The sequence below is a fragment of the Mugil cephalus genome, chromosome 11, assembly GCF_022458985.1.
Source record: "Mugil cephalus isolate CIBA_MC_2020 chromosome 11, CIBA_Mcephalus_1.1, whole genome shotgun sequence".
NCBI lineage: Eukaryota > Metazoa > Chordata > Actinopteri > Mugiliformes > Mugilidae > Mugil > Mugil cephalus.
The window spans coordinates 11,782,995-11,798,072 of NC_061780.1; the positions used below are offsets into that span (position 1 = coordinate 11,782,995).

A 15,078-nucleotide genomic window follows, 5' to 3' on the forward strand; every position below is an offset into this window, starting at 1 on the left:
CCTCCCGCTGCAGGCGTTTCTATTGACATGCGAGTGGTTGTCTATACTCGTAACAGAGGCATTTTGTTTCAGAATGAATTTTCAGAGTGGTAAACGGAATCCAATCCCAGATTCACAACGTCGGCTGAATAAACTGTCTATTAATTGATGCCAGGCAGAGTCCCTCACTCTGTATCTCTTCTGATAGTCTGGCACGCCAACAGGGCTTCATTTGTTTGAAGCGTTGCCCATAACCTGTGGGGATTAGACGATGTTCAGTCTTGGTTTTCCAGCTCCTGATGGCTCACAGCCTAACATGTGGAAAATAGTATCTTGGTCTGACAACCACCCAGACCTAAAAATGCGTGTGTCAAGCTGGCAAGATAATTAAGACCAACCAGAAGCAATTTTCACATGTAAGTTATCATTGAGTGCAGACAGAGAGAGAGACACTGAAGTTATTAATCATATTCTTCTTTGCTGAAATTACTCTCAAATAGTGCAATCAAGTTGAAGAGAGAGTGTATTTATGGCAGCAGAGATGGTGGATGGCTGCAGTGCGATTTGCTTATTTTTCTATTACTATACATTCATCTAATGAATTAAAAACTTTACCCCTGAGGCCTGAGGTGCATCTCACCCTCTACAAATCTGCCTCGACACATAAAATGATCAGCCACAAAATGAAAACCACTGAAAGGAGCAAGTAAATAACATTCATCATCTTGTAAGAATTCAACGTTCTGCTGGGAAACTTTTGGACCTGGCATTTTTGTGGATGTTAGTTAGACATGTAGCACCCACCTAGACCAGACCAGGCCCTCCCCCACCACATAGTGATGACCGGACCTCCAAATTCACTAGATCCCAAACTGATCAAGTATCTGTTGACTGCAATCAGAAACCGACTTTTGTTGTAAGGTGGTCACAGGAAACGCATTGTTCGTCAGTGAGCTCTGTGGCTGCCGCTAACATTAATCAGAGATTTGCCTATAAAACAAGACAACTGTCCTTGTTGGCACTTTTTCGATATCAGATCAGTTTGAAATATTGCAGGGAGCGATGCGAAAAGGAGGAAGCAACCACAGTGGAGCCGGTAGATAAGGGATGGCAGGCGGTGGGTTGTGCACCCCCAACCTCTCAGCTCCTATCTAGTGTCCTACCACTCCAAGACTTATGCCAGCTGCAGCATAAAAACAGCCCATGACTGTTCTCAGAATGATGGAAAAGGGCCAATTACCGTCGGATTTCTTTGTTAAAACAGTAGCTTGTTTTGCTTTCCCCGGAATCATTTCATCTGCGGCATTAAAGCGCTATCTCAACCACTGCTGGAATTCTACAACCACTTTAACAAAAATGTACTCTTGTGGCTGTATATGTGACGCCTTGTGTGTTCATGTTGTGTTCATTATTAATTACATTTTGCCTGATTGCCTGGCTGCATGCCATGTATTACAATTAAATGACTGCCTGTGGGCCAATCGTTAAAAAATAAATTAAGAAAGATATATTTAAAGCTTTGGTACCGGCTTTGCTGCTTTATCTGTTTATCTGCGTGTTTGTCTTCACAACAAAAGTTGTTGCTTGGGCTCCTAGAGCCCGGCGTTTACGTCATTGCCCCGGCTTTGGGAAAGTAAGAGTGCAACGTTTACTGTAAGTACACGTGGAAATCAATGCCGGCCTCTCTTGTGTATGTGAATGCGTGATTTGAGGCTTTTTTTAAGCGTCAATAAACATCACTGACGGTGACAATCAGTGAAAACTGGTGGCATATCAAGTGCAGTCAAGTGTCATCTTAAATGATTTTGCTCTTTCTGCGCAGTGTAAAGTGATTGCATACATCAGGCTGCTGTTTCTTTTCCTGGAAAGTGTACCTGCGCTGATTAGTATTTTATTCATGAGAGGGGCGCGCACGCACGTTTGTCAGCGTGTGAGTGTGCGTGTGTGCGCCCGTGGCCCATTTATTCGTGAGTACAGGTGCTTATTTTGTTGCTTTGGATGTAAAAGTTGGCGAGGTGTTTTATTTTTTTTTTTTTCTGTTGCTCCATCTGCCGTAATGGTCATGATAATTTGCTCACTGACAACTAATCAATGGGGAAACAACATTTCAGTGTTTTATATGTATGTTTGTGTAAAGTCCAGCCATTAATAAGGATGCAGGATGTTGCATGGGCGTCTATGCGTCCCTCAGTGTTTATGTGTCACTGGCGGTCTCCCACACTGTGCAACTGTGAAGTGCGGCTTGTCTAGTTGTGGGCTCATCAGGAACAGATGCTCTTCTCTTACTCGGGATTGCCTTCTAATTGGCTATTACTTTTTATAGACTGTGGTGCAGATTCTGCAGCACACTTTATTCTCTGCCACATTTCACTGATTAGCTGACACTCTGTTGCTTTAATTTGTTTTTTTATTTTTTATTTTTTTTTCCCTGTCTTTACATGCGAATGACAGGGTAAGGCATATTTGTGAGAAGCTGTTGACAGCCACATCACCTCGCAGGCCCCATATGCTCCCTGTATTGATAGCCATAAGGTTCCTGTAATGCCTGTGTTGCTTTATTACAACACTTTGAAGCCATAGCAGCAACCTCATTTTGTTTACTCTCAGAGTAGCAGTAGCAGTCAGATGCCTCCTGAGGTGACAAGATGCATTTGGTAATTAAAACCATATAGGCTGCATGAGAAAAAGAAAACACAGAAGTATATCTATACTGATATATATGAGACCCATAGGATGAGTCTCATACATATCAAATGTGTTTGAGTTCTGTTGTTCGCACATTCATTCTACACTTACTTCTGATGATAAACTGATGATAAAGTAAACTGCAAACCTACTAAATCAGGGATCTTCAACGTTTTAAGTACCTACTGTATGTGTTCTATAGTAAACTCGGCCTAGTGCTATTTATAAATATACATTATTATTATCATCATTTTGCATTCAATAGCATGATATCCCTTATCTCTTTACTAAAATATGTTCATGCTAATGTGTATTTAAATTAAATTTAAATTTGTGGGGAAAATTTAAAAAAACAAAAAAACATATATGCATAAAAAATGTCTAATCAACCAATAATTTTGCAAATCCCCCGTACAGTACCTCCATGGACCCCCTGTTGAAGACATATGTACTAAATGATATATATCAAATGCAAATACAAGTTAAAGCCCAAATTTGATCCAAGAAGCTAGAATGAACAGAAGGATATCTCTGTCTGGTAACTACAATCGTCATTACCTTCTCACTGTGTGTGCCATGATGGTGGTTAATTGTATTTTACGGTACATTAAATGCCTGTAATACACATTTACTGTTACTTGAACTATAGTTTTATATCACTCTATTACCACTTGTTTTTATTCCTTAACCAACACATTAACTTCAAGTCTTCCTAATTTCCAATTCTCTTCCATTGTTGTGTTGCACTTATCAAAAGTGTGTATTTAGTTTAGATAGTAAATATCCATCAAAGGCCATAGGCCATATTCTGTGAGTATCCCTGTTTACCTCTCTTGGGGTCTCCAATCATGCTGTAGCGTGGAAAGCCTGGCAGGCTTCTCTGAGGTCCCAGGAGGAGGCCATCTCTCACCCACTGCACGGTCCCCGAGGCCCGCAACACCTCACACTTCAACACAGCTGTGGCTCCCATCCACAGAGTAGTGTTCTTTGGCTCAGTCCTGAAGGCCTGCTGGGCCTGTGAGCCTGGAGACAAATAAAAAAAAAAAGAAGGGGGTGGGGTTGTGGTTGAAACGTGGAGCATGAGATGTGATGGGATTTAATCCAAAAGGATGGAGGCTTGAATAAAGGCTGGGTGTGTGAGAGAGGTGTTATAAAGGAAATAAAGTAGAGGGGAAGCATGGCATAAACATACGCCACAGGGAAGCAGTCCTGTGAGTTTTTGTCTAAGAAGGCACCCCACTGTGTTTGGCCACATTATTCATCCTGGCATATGTTTTATTGATGGGGAACTGCAGTGATATGGCCCTGAAAATGAGTCAATAAAGTAATTACTGCAAATTAAATCCCCCCTCAGCCATGCAGATAGGGTATTGGGAGAAGGAAGAAAGCGTGGGGTATCAGAGACCTTGTTCACCTGCGGTTTTCCTTCAATGTCGATGCCCCACTGGCTAATTCCTCCTGGGAAGAGCAATGATTATCACTTTAATCCCCCTTGTTTGTCATAGTTGGTGCTGGCCATCCTTCAGCCCGGCTCTTAGGTGACATTCTACAGTGCGGCGAGCTCGAGTCAGGAAGGTAGCCTTAAAGAAGACCACCCACTGGACTTTAATGCTGGAGGCTAAGATTATATGATTATCATACATGGGAGTTTATGAATAAATTCAGTTCAAAGAGCCAAATGCGAGTGCATACTCCAATTAGTACCTAATATCTAAGCATGAGCCTTCTTTAAACAATGCCCCACAGAGGAGGCAGCCTGATTCCGCTGGGCCATTTAAATCTTGACCTTCATTGAGGCAATGACCAAGTTGTTTGTGAAGTACATGCTCTGTTGCATCTGACAACATGAGTGAGAGGCAGAGCTCTCAGATCAAGGCTGAACCAGTCACCTCACGTCAAATATGAAGGGCAAGATTGGCCATTACAGAGGATGCATACAAACAACCAAACACAGGAGCATATTTGCATACAGTTTACATAAATGAATACTCAACAATGATCTACAGCGGCTGCTGGAAACCGCACATTGTTTTCCGAGATATAGAAATATACCGTATCAAAATGCAGCGATAAGACCTCATTTTCATGTCCTGTAGGGAAGATAAAGCTGAATTCATAATGAGTCAATCACTATATTACATTCAGAGTCTTCTTCCACTAAATATTTAACCTGCTTTGGAGCTTATGGTGGGTAGTGTTCGCTAAAGATAGCAAATTTAAAGTATTGCTGCCTAAGTGCTGTTTCTGAGTCGGTTTTACTTAATGAGCCCTCTACACCTGTCCTCCTGTTACCCTACATTTTAGTCTGTCACACATAAAGAACCCTTTCATAACAAAAGTAAAACAATAAGATAATACCTCAACAGGAAGCAATGTTTTATTTTTATTTATTTTTTTCAGTTGCAAATTACAAATAACCTGTCTCAGTCCAATCGCCTAATAATAATAATAATAACACTTACGCCTTTAAACCAACTGAATCAGTTGGAATTAAAGGGGAGGGAACAGTACATTCAATTATCAGAAGTGACCATTGTTCTGAAATTACAAGTATTATGTGAAGCTTAAGTATACTATATAAACCAATCAGGCATAACATTATGACCACCTTCCTAATATGGCGTAGGTCTCCCTTGCGCCTGAATGCCAGGTCCAAACTTTTTCCAGCAGAACATTGTTTTCTATCAGTGGTTCTTATGCTGTGGCTGATTGGTCATTATGATATACTTATATATACTTATATGTAGAATATGGAGCATGTTTAAGACTTTAATTTTCAGTTGACACTTGTGGATCTCTGATAAATCCCTTAATCATTGGTTAAGAATTGTGTCCTGTGTCCACTTGAAGCATTCTCTGTGGCATTTAAGGACAAACCTTTTCTATTTTGCCCATCTTGAGCTCTATTCAGTAAAAAATATTTTTTATTGAAGCAACACTAACATACTGTTTTTGGTCTGCACTAGATCCTGATGGAAACATCTTGCTCTTTTTGTTTACTCTTTCTAAATGCTACAATATGTTTGCCAGTCGGTAAGCGTCTGTGGCCCAAGTTAAAGTGACGTCTCCCCCACTGTTGACCCATGAAGTCACAGTCGGCCTTTGTTGCCATTAGGTCTTTGATGTCCGTGTGTCTTTGCCTTTAGGTGAAGAATAAAAAAAACAAAAGAATAAACTGATAGAAGCCAAAATGCCTCATAGAGCTTGAAATAGAATTTCAAAGCTGGGCGATGATCGGCTGTGAGATTCTTATGTCTAATTTCACATTAGGACCATGCAGACCAAACACTTCATCACAACAGCTCTGAAGGAAAAGGTGAAGCTGGCCCGTTTTAACACATTTATTGCTAAACATGTCGGCTATGAATAGGTCGGCTCGCATTCATTTGAAATTCAGAGTAAGAGTTGCCAGTAAGCAAGCATGACGCACGACAGCCTGGTGCTGAAATTGCAACACCTAAATGAAATGCAACCCTCATTAATTAATGTTATTTATCACATCTTTGCTTTCCTGCAATGAACTGTCAAAATGTCTGCTGTGAAATGCTGATTTCCATTCCTCAAGCGTGGATGTCTACAATTATACAGTATATGCATGCAGTGCTGACTCTCAACCCGGTTTGTACATACGGCATGAATAGCATACAGCACGTACACGCCGGGATCATTTAGAGGCGTGTGGCGATGCAAACGTTTATTTAAAGCTGAATCCTCCTCCCCTGTCATGAGGTGGAAGGATATATGACTAAGATGGCGTTTCACGTTATACTGTCAAATAACATAGGGTTATGATTGCGCTGGGTATGACCCATGAACTGGGAGTCATCGCCGTGAAAACTTGCGAGCAAACCCATGTGCATGATAAACAGCGGCAGAAGTGGCGTGATATTCGGGCTCTGTAGAAAGTACTCCAGAGGTGAAAATAGAGGTGATATATATTCAAGCTATAAAAGGTGCACATCAGCAAACCGCTCATACTGGCCTCTTTTTTTTTTTTTTTTACCTTGAGCTAAACTGTAACACCAGCCCTGTCAGAAAAGTCATTATTGGCCATACTACACCCCAGGCAGTATTTATATTATACTATTTGCATGAATCACTAATATCCTATGACTGAGTCTGCCTTTTGCCATTAATAAATGCGATAATAACCTCATTTCTGTTTACGGGAAGAAAGGAAAAGATGCAGGTAATACTCTACCGCCTGGCAAATTAAATAGAAGAGGGCAACAATGGCTAAAAGTATAAAAGAGACGTAGATAGCCCAGGTTTGGATTAAATGCCTCGTGCGCACGGCACACGGACGTCAAAACTTGAGCCAAGCACATAAAAGGCACCTATTATGTTACAGTGAAAATTCAATTAAGGCCTGAATGATGTCAAGGTTCCCCGCGCAACAGCCAAACAGCCGGAACATAGAGGGCACTTGAAAAGGCCACATTTACTGTAATGATAACTCGGCGGCGACATTTGATTCTCTTACCACAGATGAGACAGAGAAAGGGTAGAAATGAAGAAGGCACAATCCACGCTGACAGGAAGTTCATTTCACCACCGACATCTGACATTCAACAACCGATGGAACAACCTTGGAGAAAAGAAAACAACACATGTGAAAGATACATATGCGCAACCTGTGGGTCTCACACAAGCACATGAGTGCTTTTCAGAAGAACCAGTGTGAGAATTTTCAGTTTCATGTAGCAGTGTTTAACTGTGTGCTTTTGCTCTTTGTTTCTCAAGCTCTGACTTGCTGGCAGCTGAGTGCAGCTTGGATTGGATATACCATTTACTATTGAACTGAGCATTCACTTCCCAAGGCTACTAAGCTTCAGACAAACGCATGTTTACAACATCACCATCAAATCAGACTTTGAACCGATCGATCAATCGACTGCTTTGTTTGCGTGCGATTAAAACACCACAAGACACGTTAAAAATGTCTTTATGTAATGGCCCAGTCATAATCTTAAACACGGTTTCACGAGGACAGCGTTCGTAATTTGTGTTTTTGGGGTCTTAAATTACAGAGCAGCTTTCGGTCCTTGAGTGGCTTAGTTAGTAAAGCCAGTGTTAGTCTCCTGATGAGTCACAAAGAGTGCGCTATTCCCTTAGAACTGTGCATGAATTTGTTATTAGTTGTTTTAAAGACCTCTGTAGCTTACTTAGAGCGTCCCTCCTGGCTTCACTTGCAAGATCAGCTGAGGCAGTGAAGAACAAAGGATGCAGGATTATACCGGGCAATCATACACCTTTCTCTAGAAAGTTTTAAGTCTCTGCAAGTTCATAGATAAATCACACCATCCTCAATGGAAACCAATGGCTGACAGAGAATCAGAAATGCAGTCAAATCTATGTGGAATTATTAATACATTATTAGGTAATTAACATTTGTAGCAAATACAGCACCTTTTAAAGCCATTCCATGTAAAAACAATAATGCTACACATCATGACAGATGGTAAGTCAGAAAACAATAAGAGACTGTTGTTTATTTATTCAGGTACTCATCACAATCCTTCAAGAAACAAATGTTCATTTTTTATGGCAGTTACAATGTGTATCTGTTTTTGCAGGCTCTTTTCCCCTGGATATGTGAGTATAAAAAAGTGTGATTCACTTTCAAGATCATGACACGCTCCTGGTGTGAATGTTGAGAAAGGAACATTTTTAACTCAATGCCGTAGGCAGTGCTGTGGGTGTGTGGGCCACGGCATCCAGTACTCCGGGTCCAGGCTGACTTATCTGACCTGGAAGAGAGAGCTCTGTGGCTTTTAAGTCGGTGTGCAATCACTTCAATTTATCTGCTGCAGGAGTGGAACAAATAATAGTGATTTACTTAATTGAAAACTAAACATTTTCTCATCTGAATAGACAAAATGAATTGGAGGCAACAGCTTTTTGACGCATCTCCCCTCAGTCGATTAGTTGCACTCCAACAGGCTTTGATAAGAATTAACTCACACTCAATTATTTTTTTTTCCCTCCCGCTCTCAAAACATTTGTGTATTTCAGAGCCCCCAGTTTACTCTTTGAACACGCAAGGGCAATTATTTCCCTCCTCAGTGAATAGAAATTCTATTCTGGGGATTAAAAAAAAAAAAAAAAAAAAACTGTACATCTTCTCTTTATCTGGGCCTCATGTAGGTAAACACAAAGATAATCATTCATTCCTAATATTGATATTTGTCTCATGTGCATTGCAGCATACACGTTCCCATCTCATGGTAAGCAGTGTTGGATTCTCTTAATTTGTCCACAGCACAATTAAAAAAGCAAATATATATCTATATATATATAACTATATATATCTCCGTGTCACACCTCTGGGATTTCGATCTCAAACATCAAGTATTTACTGTGAGGAAGAGAACTGCTTGTCCGACACAGAAAGGTTGCTGCTGGCGCCATGAGTCACCGTTTTCACTGGGACTCTTAATGAAAGCAGACACAGCCTGCCTGACCTCCCCACATTCCCATTACCTAGTTAAACAACCGCCTTAATTGCTTTAAAAATACAGCCAGTTGCAAGAATGCTCATTAAATGAGAGTATGAAAAATCTGCCACGCTGTATTATTTGCGGAATAACTGTCATTCAAAATGTAGCATTAGATAAATACCAGAGTGAATGGCAATTTCACTTGTCTTTAGATTTGAGTGTCGTGTTTTACCATGGCGGCCACAGCAGAACTCATTGCCACTGAGTTTTTTTTTTTTCCTTCCCCGTGCGTGTGTGCGTGAGTGACCTTGTTCTTCGCCGGCTTCTTACGGATGCAAATTAGAAAGTTTGATATGAAATTTGATTCGCTTTCACAGACAAGGCTGCCACATTCCCCGCAAGGACATAAGAAGTAGCTGAACCATTCAGCGTGACCCCGACAGGTAGGTTTTTAATGGCATCTTTCATAACACAATCAAACGACTCAATACACTCAATCCTAGGCCAGTTTAACGTGAAACCCCATGAAATCAGTCAATGTGCAGAAAATGAAGTTTCAACCTCCATGCAGCTATCCAATTGTGGCGCGGTCCTACATCTTAATACCAAGCTAAACTCTTACCAATCTCACCGGGGGCCCTGGAGGTCAAATCATTGGAGTTTTTTTTTGTGTCGTGAGCTATGTCTGCTTCAGCACTGAACTGCGGATAGAGAGGAGTTTGTAAAAGGCGCAGATGAGATTTTCGACAGAATCGAACCGCATCCAAATCACTGATTGCGCATTTGAGCATCGGATCGGTGATGTTAGCTTGCACCTAGCACAATTGCAAGGCAGCCTGAGACGCACACACAAGTCGGGCGTTTGTGTGCTTAATCTATAACCGAAAATGTTTACTGGATCGCACTGACGCCGGCACACACACACACACACACACACACACACACAAACACACAAACACACACATGCCTGCACTCCCCAGGAAAAAGTTGAGAGACAGAGAGGAAGAAGAAGAAGAAGAAAAAAAAAACTCCTTTCAACCTCCACCGACTCAAGCACATCTGTCTGCCTAGGGTGCTCACAGAGAAACAGTGAGGCAGGCGCACAGACGCACAGAGAGGGCGTACTCCTTCTTAAAAAAAAAAAAAGAGCCAAGAATCTTTGAATAGGTGTGCGAATTTGCATGAGGGAAAGGGAGCCGTGCTTACCTGTTGAGTGACGCCGAGGCTCAGGAGCGTCTTTTTGTCTGCCTGATCTACAGATGGCTCTCTGAACACAAGTGAGCGACGGAGATGTTAAAGAATGCCAATGGGACTCCCCCTTCCCTCACTCCTTAGTCTAAGACAGAGGCAAACACATGAAGAGGAGGAAGACGAGCATGAGCACAGACTGAAGAGTGGGAACGGTGTGAATGTGAGCATTTAGTGCCTACAACGGGGTCAAAACATGTCAAAAAAAATAAATAAAAAAACACCTCGGCTGCACAGGGCGTTCGGAGACGTCTGAAGCTACGCGGTGACCACATAAAAAAAGTTGTAGGACTTCTTGTTTCAGTACAAATGAATGAATATTTATAAAAGTTTGATAAAGCTACAGTGAGCCAGGAAGTGGAAAAACATGGCTGCAGTTTCTTTGAGTGCATTTGGTCTGTCGTCTGGGGAGAATTCATGCTTCCCATTATTTAGCATTAGGCTGCGCGAGGTTAGAAGGAGCAGAGCAGCCCTCAAAAACCCAGATACAACATGGATGTCTTCGCAGCTGCTACTTTGTAACATTTATGCTCATACATAATGAATGGAACGGAGACTATCCACATAACTGTATTTCTTTTGCTGAATACCCGCGCCCTGATGTGCTCTAGTGCAGAGACGGAGACAGGGATGAGCAAAAGAACTCACTTTGAACAGTTGATTTTTTTTTCCTGAACGTTTTTCCTCTCCACCCCCCACACCCAGGTCTCTCCCACCCATCCCTTTTGTCAATTATATACTTCCGACTGAACGGTGGCTGGAGAATACCACCATTTGCTCAGTGGAACGTGCTGGAGCTCTTTTAGAAAGTCAACTTAAAGGTCATGTTTATATTCCGTGTGCATGTATTTTTCATTTTATCTGGTGATAGTCTGCGCTTGTGCCGTGGCTCTGGGTTGACTGTGTGGCTTGCGCCAGGTATTTGCTCAGTATAAACACAAACGCAGTTGCAGTGCTGCATCGGTTCTTCCCGTGTGGGTCAGCCATGCAGCAGCAATAAGCCAACTACAGCGAACAGTGCTGAGAAGCAAGTGTGCCACAAATTCTGCAACCTTATGTTATGCGTGCGTTGAGTCCCAGTGTCCAGTATCTGCTTTGTGAACATAAGAGGTGTGAGTGGGTGTGTGTGGTCCAGATGTTAGCAGCTGGGTTGTGTAGCCGAAGCTGGCTCCACAGACAGTCATTAAGCCCAGCAGCTCAGGGCTGGAAGGTTAATTCCCCCGCCTGGAGGGGTATGTAGGTGGGAGGCAGGAGGAAAGGAGGGAAGGAGGTGGAGGAGGAGGTGGAGGAGGAGGAGGAGGAGGAGGAGGAGGAGGAGAGATGGTGGTGGGTGGGGGGGAGCAATGGGAGGCGAGGGTGCTGTGAAGCTCAGCACTCAGTTCACACAAACAGCAGTGTCAGCAAGTGTGGAGCAGCTCCACTGCCAGACGAAAGAAGGGGAGGGAGGGGGGGGAGCCGGGGCCTGACAGAGAGGTGGAGAGGGAGGGAGGAAGGGAGGAGGGGTGAGGCGGGGGGTGGGGGGGAGATGGACAGAGGACCTGAAGATGAATGGCGAGAGGGGAAATGCAGGGAAGAGGAGGGAAATACAGTAAGAGGGTGAAAAGAATTCATGTCAGGAGGTTGGACAGGCAGAGGGGGAGATGAAGGGGACATGAACGAGCAAGGTAATGGAGCGAGAGAAACGGATGGAGGAAGGAGGCAGAAAGACACTGTAAAATGGGCTGCGGAGTGATGAATAGAAGGCGAGGGAGGAGCAGGGGAAAGGGAGAGATGGGCGGAAGGAAGGCTGACATGAAGAGTTGTTTTGAAAACCAACAGGAAGTCGACTGACTCAGGCCAGTGCGTCGGGGAAAGCAGGGAGGAAGATTAATCAAAGAAAGCAATAAGCGCGATGGTGAAAGGCAACACAATATGAGGAAAAGGGAAAGATAGGGTCACGTCCAGGAGATTGAAAATGGGGTAGGGAGTCAGAGCGTGCGTGATATCTCTTTGTGTTTTGAGTTCCGATGCATGCCTCGTGGGCGTGTGCAGCATTTGGGTGGAAGCCGCGTGAGATGGCGCCGGTTCACAGTTTGGAGTCAGTATCTAAGAGCAGTGAGAAGGAATTCAACCGTGTCAATCACATAAAGAAGCGAGAACACTGGTTTATTGTCCGGACTTGCAATAGTGCTTTGACAAAAGCAGTGAGTTCATTTTCCAGTTCATGTCTGACCCTCGTCTCTGCGTGTCACGTGTCAACCTCGCTTCGCCCGCTCCCATGCCGCACATATGACGCCAACGCCCGCCCGTTGGTGGCGTCATCGAGCGCTTGAGTGACACTCAACTCTGGCACAATGTCACTGGCGAGGGCTGACTGAGCTGCTGCACTTGTTGTTCACAGGATGAACACGCCATAAAGAAGCAGTTAATTTAATGAAAAGGGGCCTCAGTAACCCTTCCCTCCAAGACTTATGAGGGCTCCAAAATTGTTGAGCTGGGGAGTATTACATTCACACTCTGAGCCTTGGCATTAACTGCAGCCATCTGACCTGATGATCTGATTGGAGCCCTGGCTTCTGTTGCCTGCCACAGTACAGCTGCCATATCAGTGAGGCTTCTGTGTTCTAAATCTGTAGACAAGGTCAAAATGTAGTTTTTTTTTTCTCTCTCTCCCCCTCCCCTGGACAATCTGGTTCCCAGTCGACCCCAGGAGAAGGAGATTTAAGAGGCGCCCGCGCCGAGAGCGCGCGTCACCGGAAACCAGAAATGACAAACGCAGGCATCGGTAAAATAACAGTGGCAAACAGAGATAAAAGGACTTTCAAAAGTCTGACAGCGATAGTTGTTTTTAATCCCCTTCAGCAGCACTTTCTCCAAAAGTCTGTCATAATGAAATCTGAATGGGGACACGAACCATTTCCCACCGCTGGTGAGTGTTTCTCGAGTTACTGCGCTTTGGTAGACCGAGCGATACCGAGGCACGCGGAAGGACACGTATTAGAGTTAAGACAGATTTGGGAAAAACCCAATTAAACACACCAACACGCTCTCGGCCATCAATCCCCCCCCCCCATCCCGGCGTCCCTGTTGGCATCCACGCGGAGTTCAGTGCTGAGCTCGTGTGCAAATGTGTGCGCGTCTATTGGGATGGATGGAGAGGCTTGAGACAACCAGCTGCGGTGTCCAGATTGGGGAAGGATTATTTCCCTAATCTCCCCCATTTACCTCAGCTGCCTAACAAGCTCCTACATAACCATGTTAATTCACTGATACTGCGACTGTGATTCCGCTCCTAATAACAGACAAACACCAATCACAGCGACCGCTGATGAGATTTTATACAGATGTTTGTCTAGGTGGAGTACAAGATGATTACAGCGCGACTGCGGGTTTGTCTATATTAGATCAATCTCCATTAGACTAATAAATATTATTAGATATAACTGAGGGCTGTATTATGGAAATTCAATTGCAGTGACTATTAGACATCCAGTTAAAATAAGGTGGCCGCCGCAGTGCTGAGGATTCCACCACGAGGCAGCAAGAAGCAAAAAAAAAAAAGCTAAAAAACTATCAGGCTTCTGTGGGAAATTGAAGTCTTCATCTAGCAGATTCCTGTGTGAAGTCATGAGGTCAGAGGCTGGACAGGATCGCTGAAACAATATTATTAGGTCACTGAGGGAAGAGGAGCAGGGTCAGATAATAAGACTCAATCCGGCTGAGTGAAAATGCATGGGAGGGAAAGTGCTGACGCCTCCCTCGCTCTGGCTCATCCAATTCCCTGCACTTACTCCGTGCCACTGATATTCATGCCGAGCTCGCCGTCCACGGCCCACAAACTTTTACATTTGCCGTCTCCGCTGCCCCATCTATCAACCCTCTGTGGTGATGGACGAATGGATTAGCAAAGCGGGGAGTGCGGCGGTAGAAAGCGCGTGTGTGTGCGTGCGAGTTGGGGGCGCGAGGGGACGATATTGAAATCCGAGGTCAGAAAAGACAATTGTTGTATCCACCCTCGTGCGTCCCATTTCCCTCATTCGCGACCACCTGATCCGTGTGCAATAAGCGCGCGCGCCGACGCGTGCGCACGGAGGCCCCGCACACGTGCACACACAAACCCTACATGACACCAGAGCCTCCTATCACAAGCAATTCAATATAAAGATACACAGAGCTCAGGCAATAACCAGATCCTGGTGAGAGATGTTATAGGCTTTGACAGGCAGGGCTGAGCCACACAGCCCAGGCTGTTCTCCCAGTGTCACTAACAAAACAGAAGGATTAGAGGATGAAACGGAGCTAAATCTGGGCGAGCTAAAAATGGGGGCAAAAACAAGGCGTGGGGAAAAAAAAGAAAGAAAAAAAAACAATATTGAATGGATCCGAAGCAAGCCTTTAACAAAAGCTATTAGGCAATAAAAGGGTACTTTAATAACAAAACCTTTGTGTTTTATAATTTATGTTCTGCTGTTAAGAAATACACCCACATTAGTATACGAGACGTGCACACATGCATACTAATGTAGCCCACAAACATCTCAGGGTTTCCAAATATTCCAAGAAAGAAACAACACGGAATTATTTTTCTACCGACCTTCAGCCGCAGCTCCAGCTCGGGTCAGGTGTCTCATTCCTCCTCTGCCCTCCCTCACATCATTAGTTTCACCGCAGAGGTGAAGATTTTGCAATTTGTACCTGAGAATAAAGGGGTGTTCTTACTACAAACTGAATCGGGTTATTCGGCGAT

The 15,078-nt window shown here is 43.8% G+C and overlaps 1 protein-coding gene across 1 annotated transcript in view; it reads right to left on the bottom strand.

Moving 5' to 3' along the window:
- nphs1 (NPHS1 adhesion molecule, nephrin) overlaps nt 1-15,078 on the bottom strand; it is a 62,034-nt gene that overhangs the window by 28,550 nt on the left and 18,406 nt on the right. Inside the window, exons 3-4 of the mRNA XM_047597871.1 lie at nt 10,311-10,440; nt 3,493-3,687 (exon numbers count right to left, since the gene is read on the bottom strand). Coding sequence (XP_047453827.1) covers nt 3,493-3,634 — 142 coding nt within the window. The 5' untranslated portion in view covers nt 3,635-3,687; nt 10,311-10,440. The remainder of the gene's footprint in view (nt 1-3,492; nt 3,688-10,310; nt 10,441-15,078) is intronic.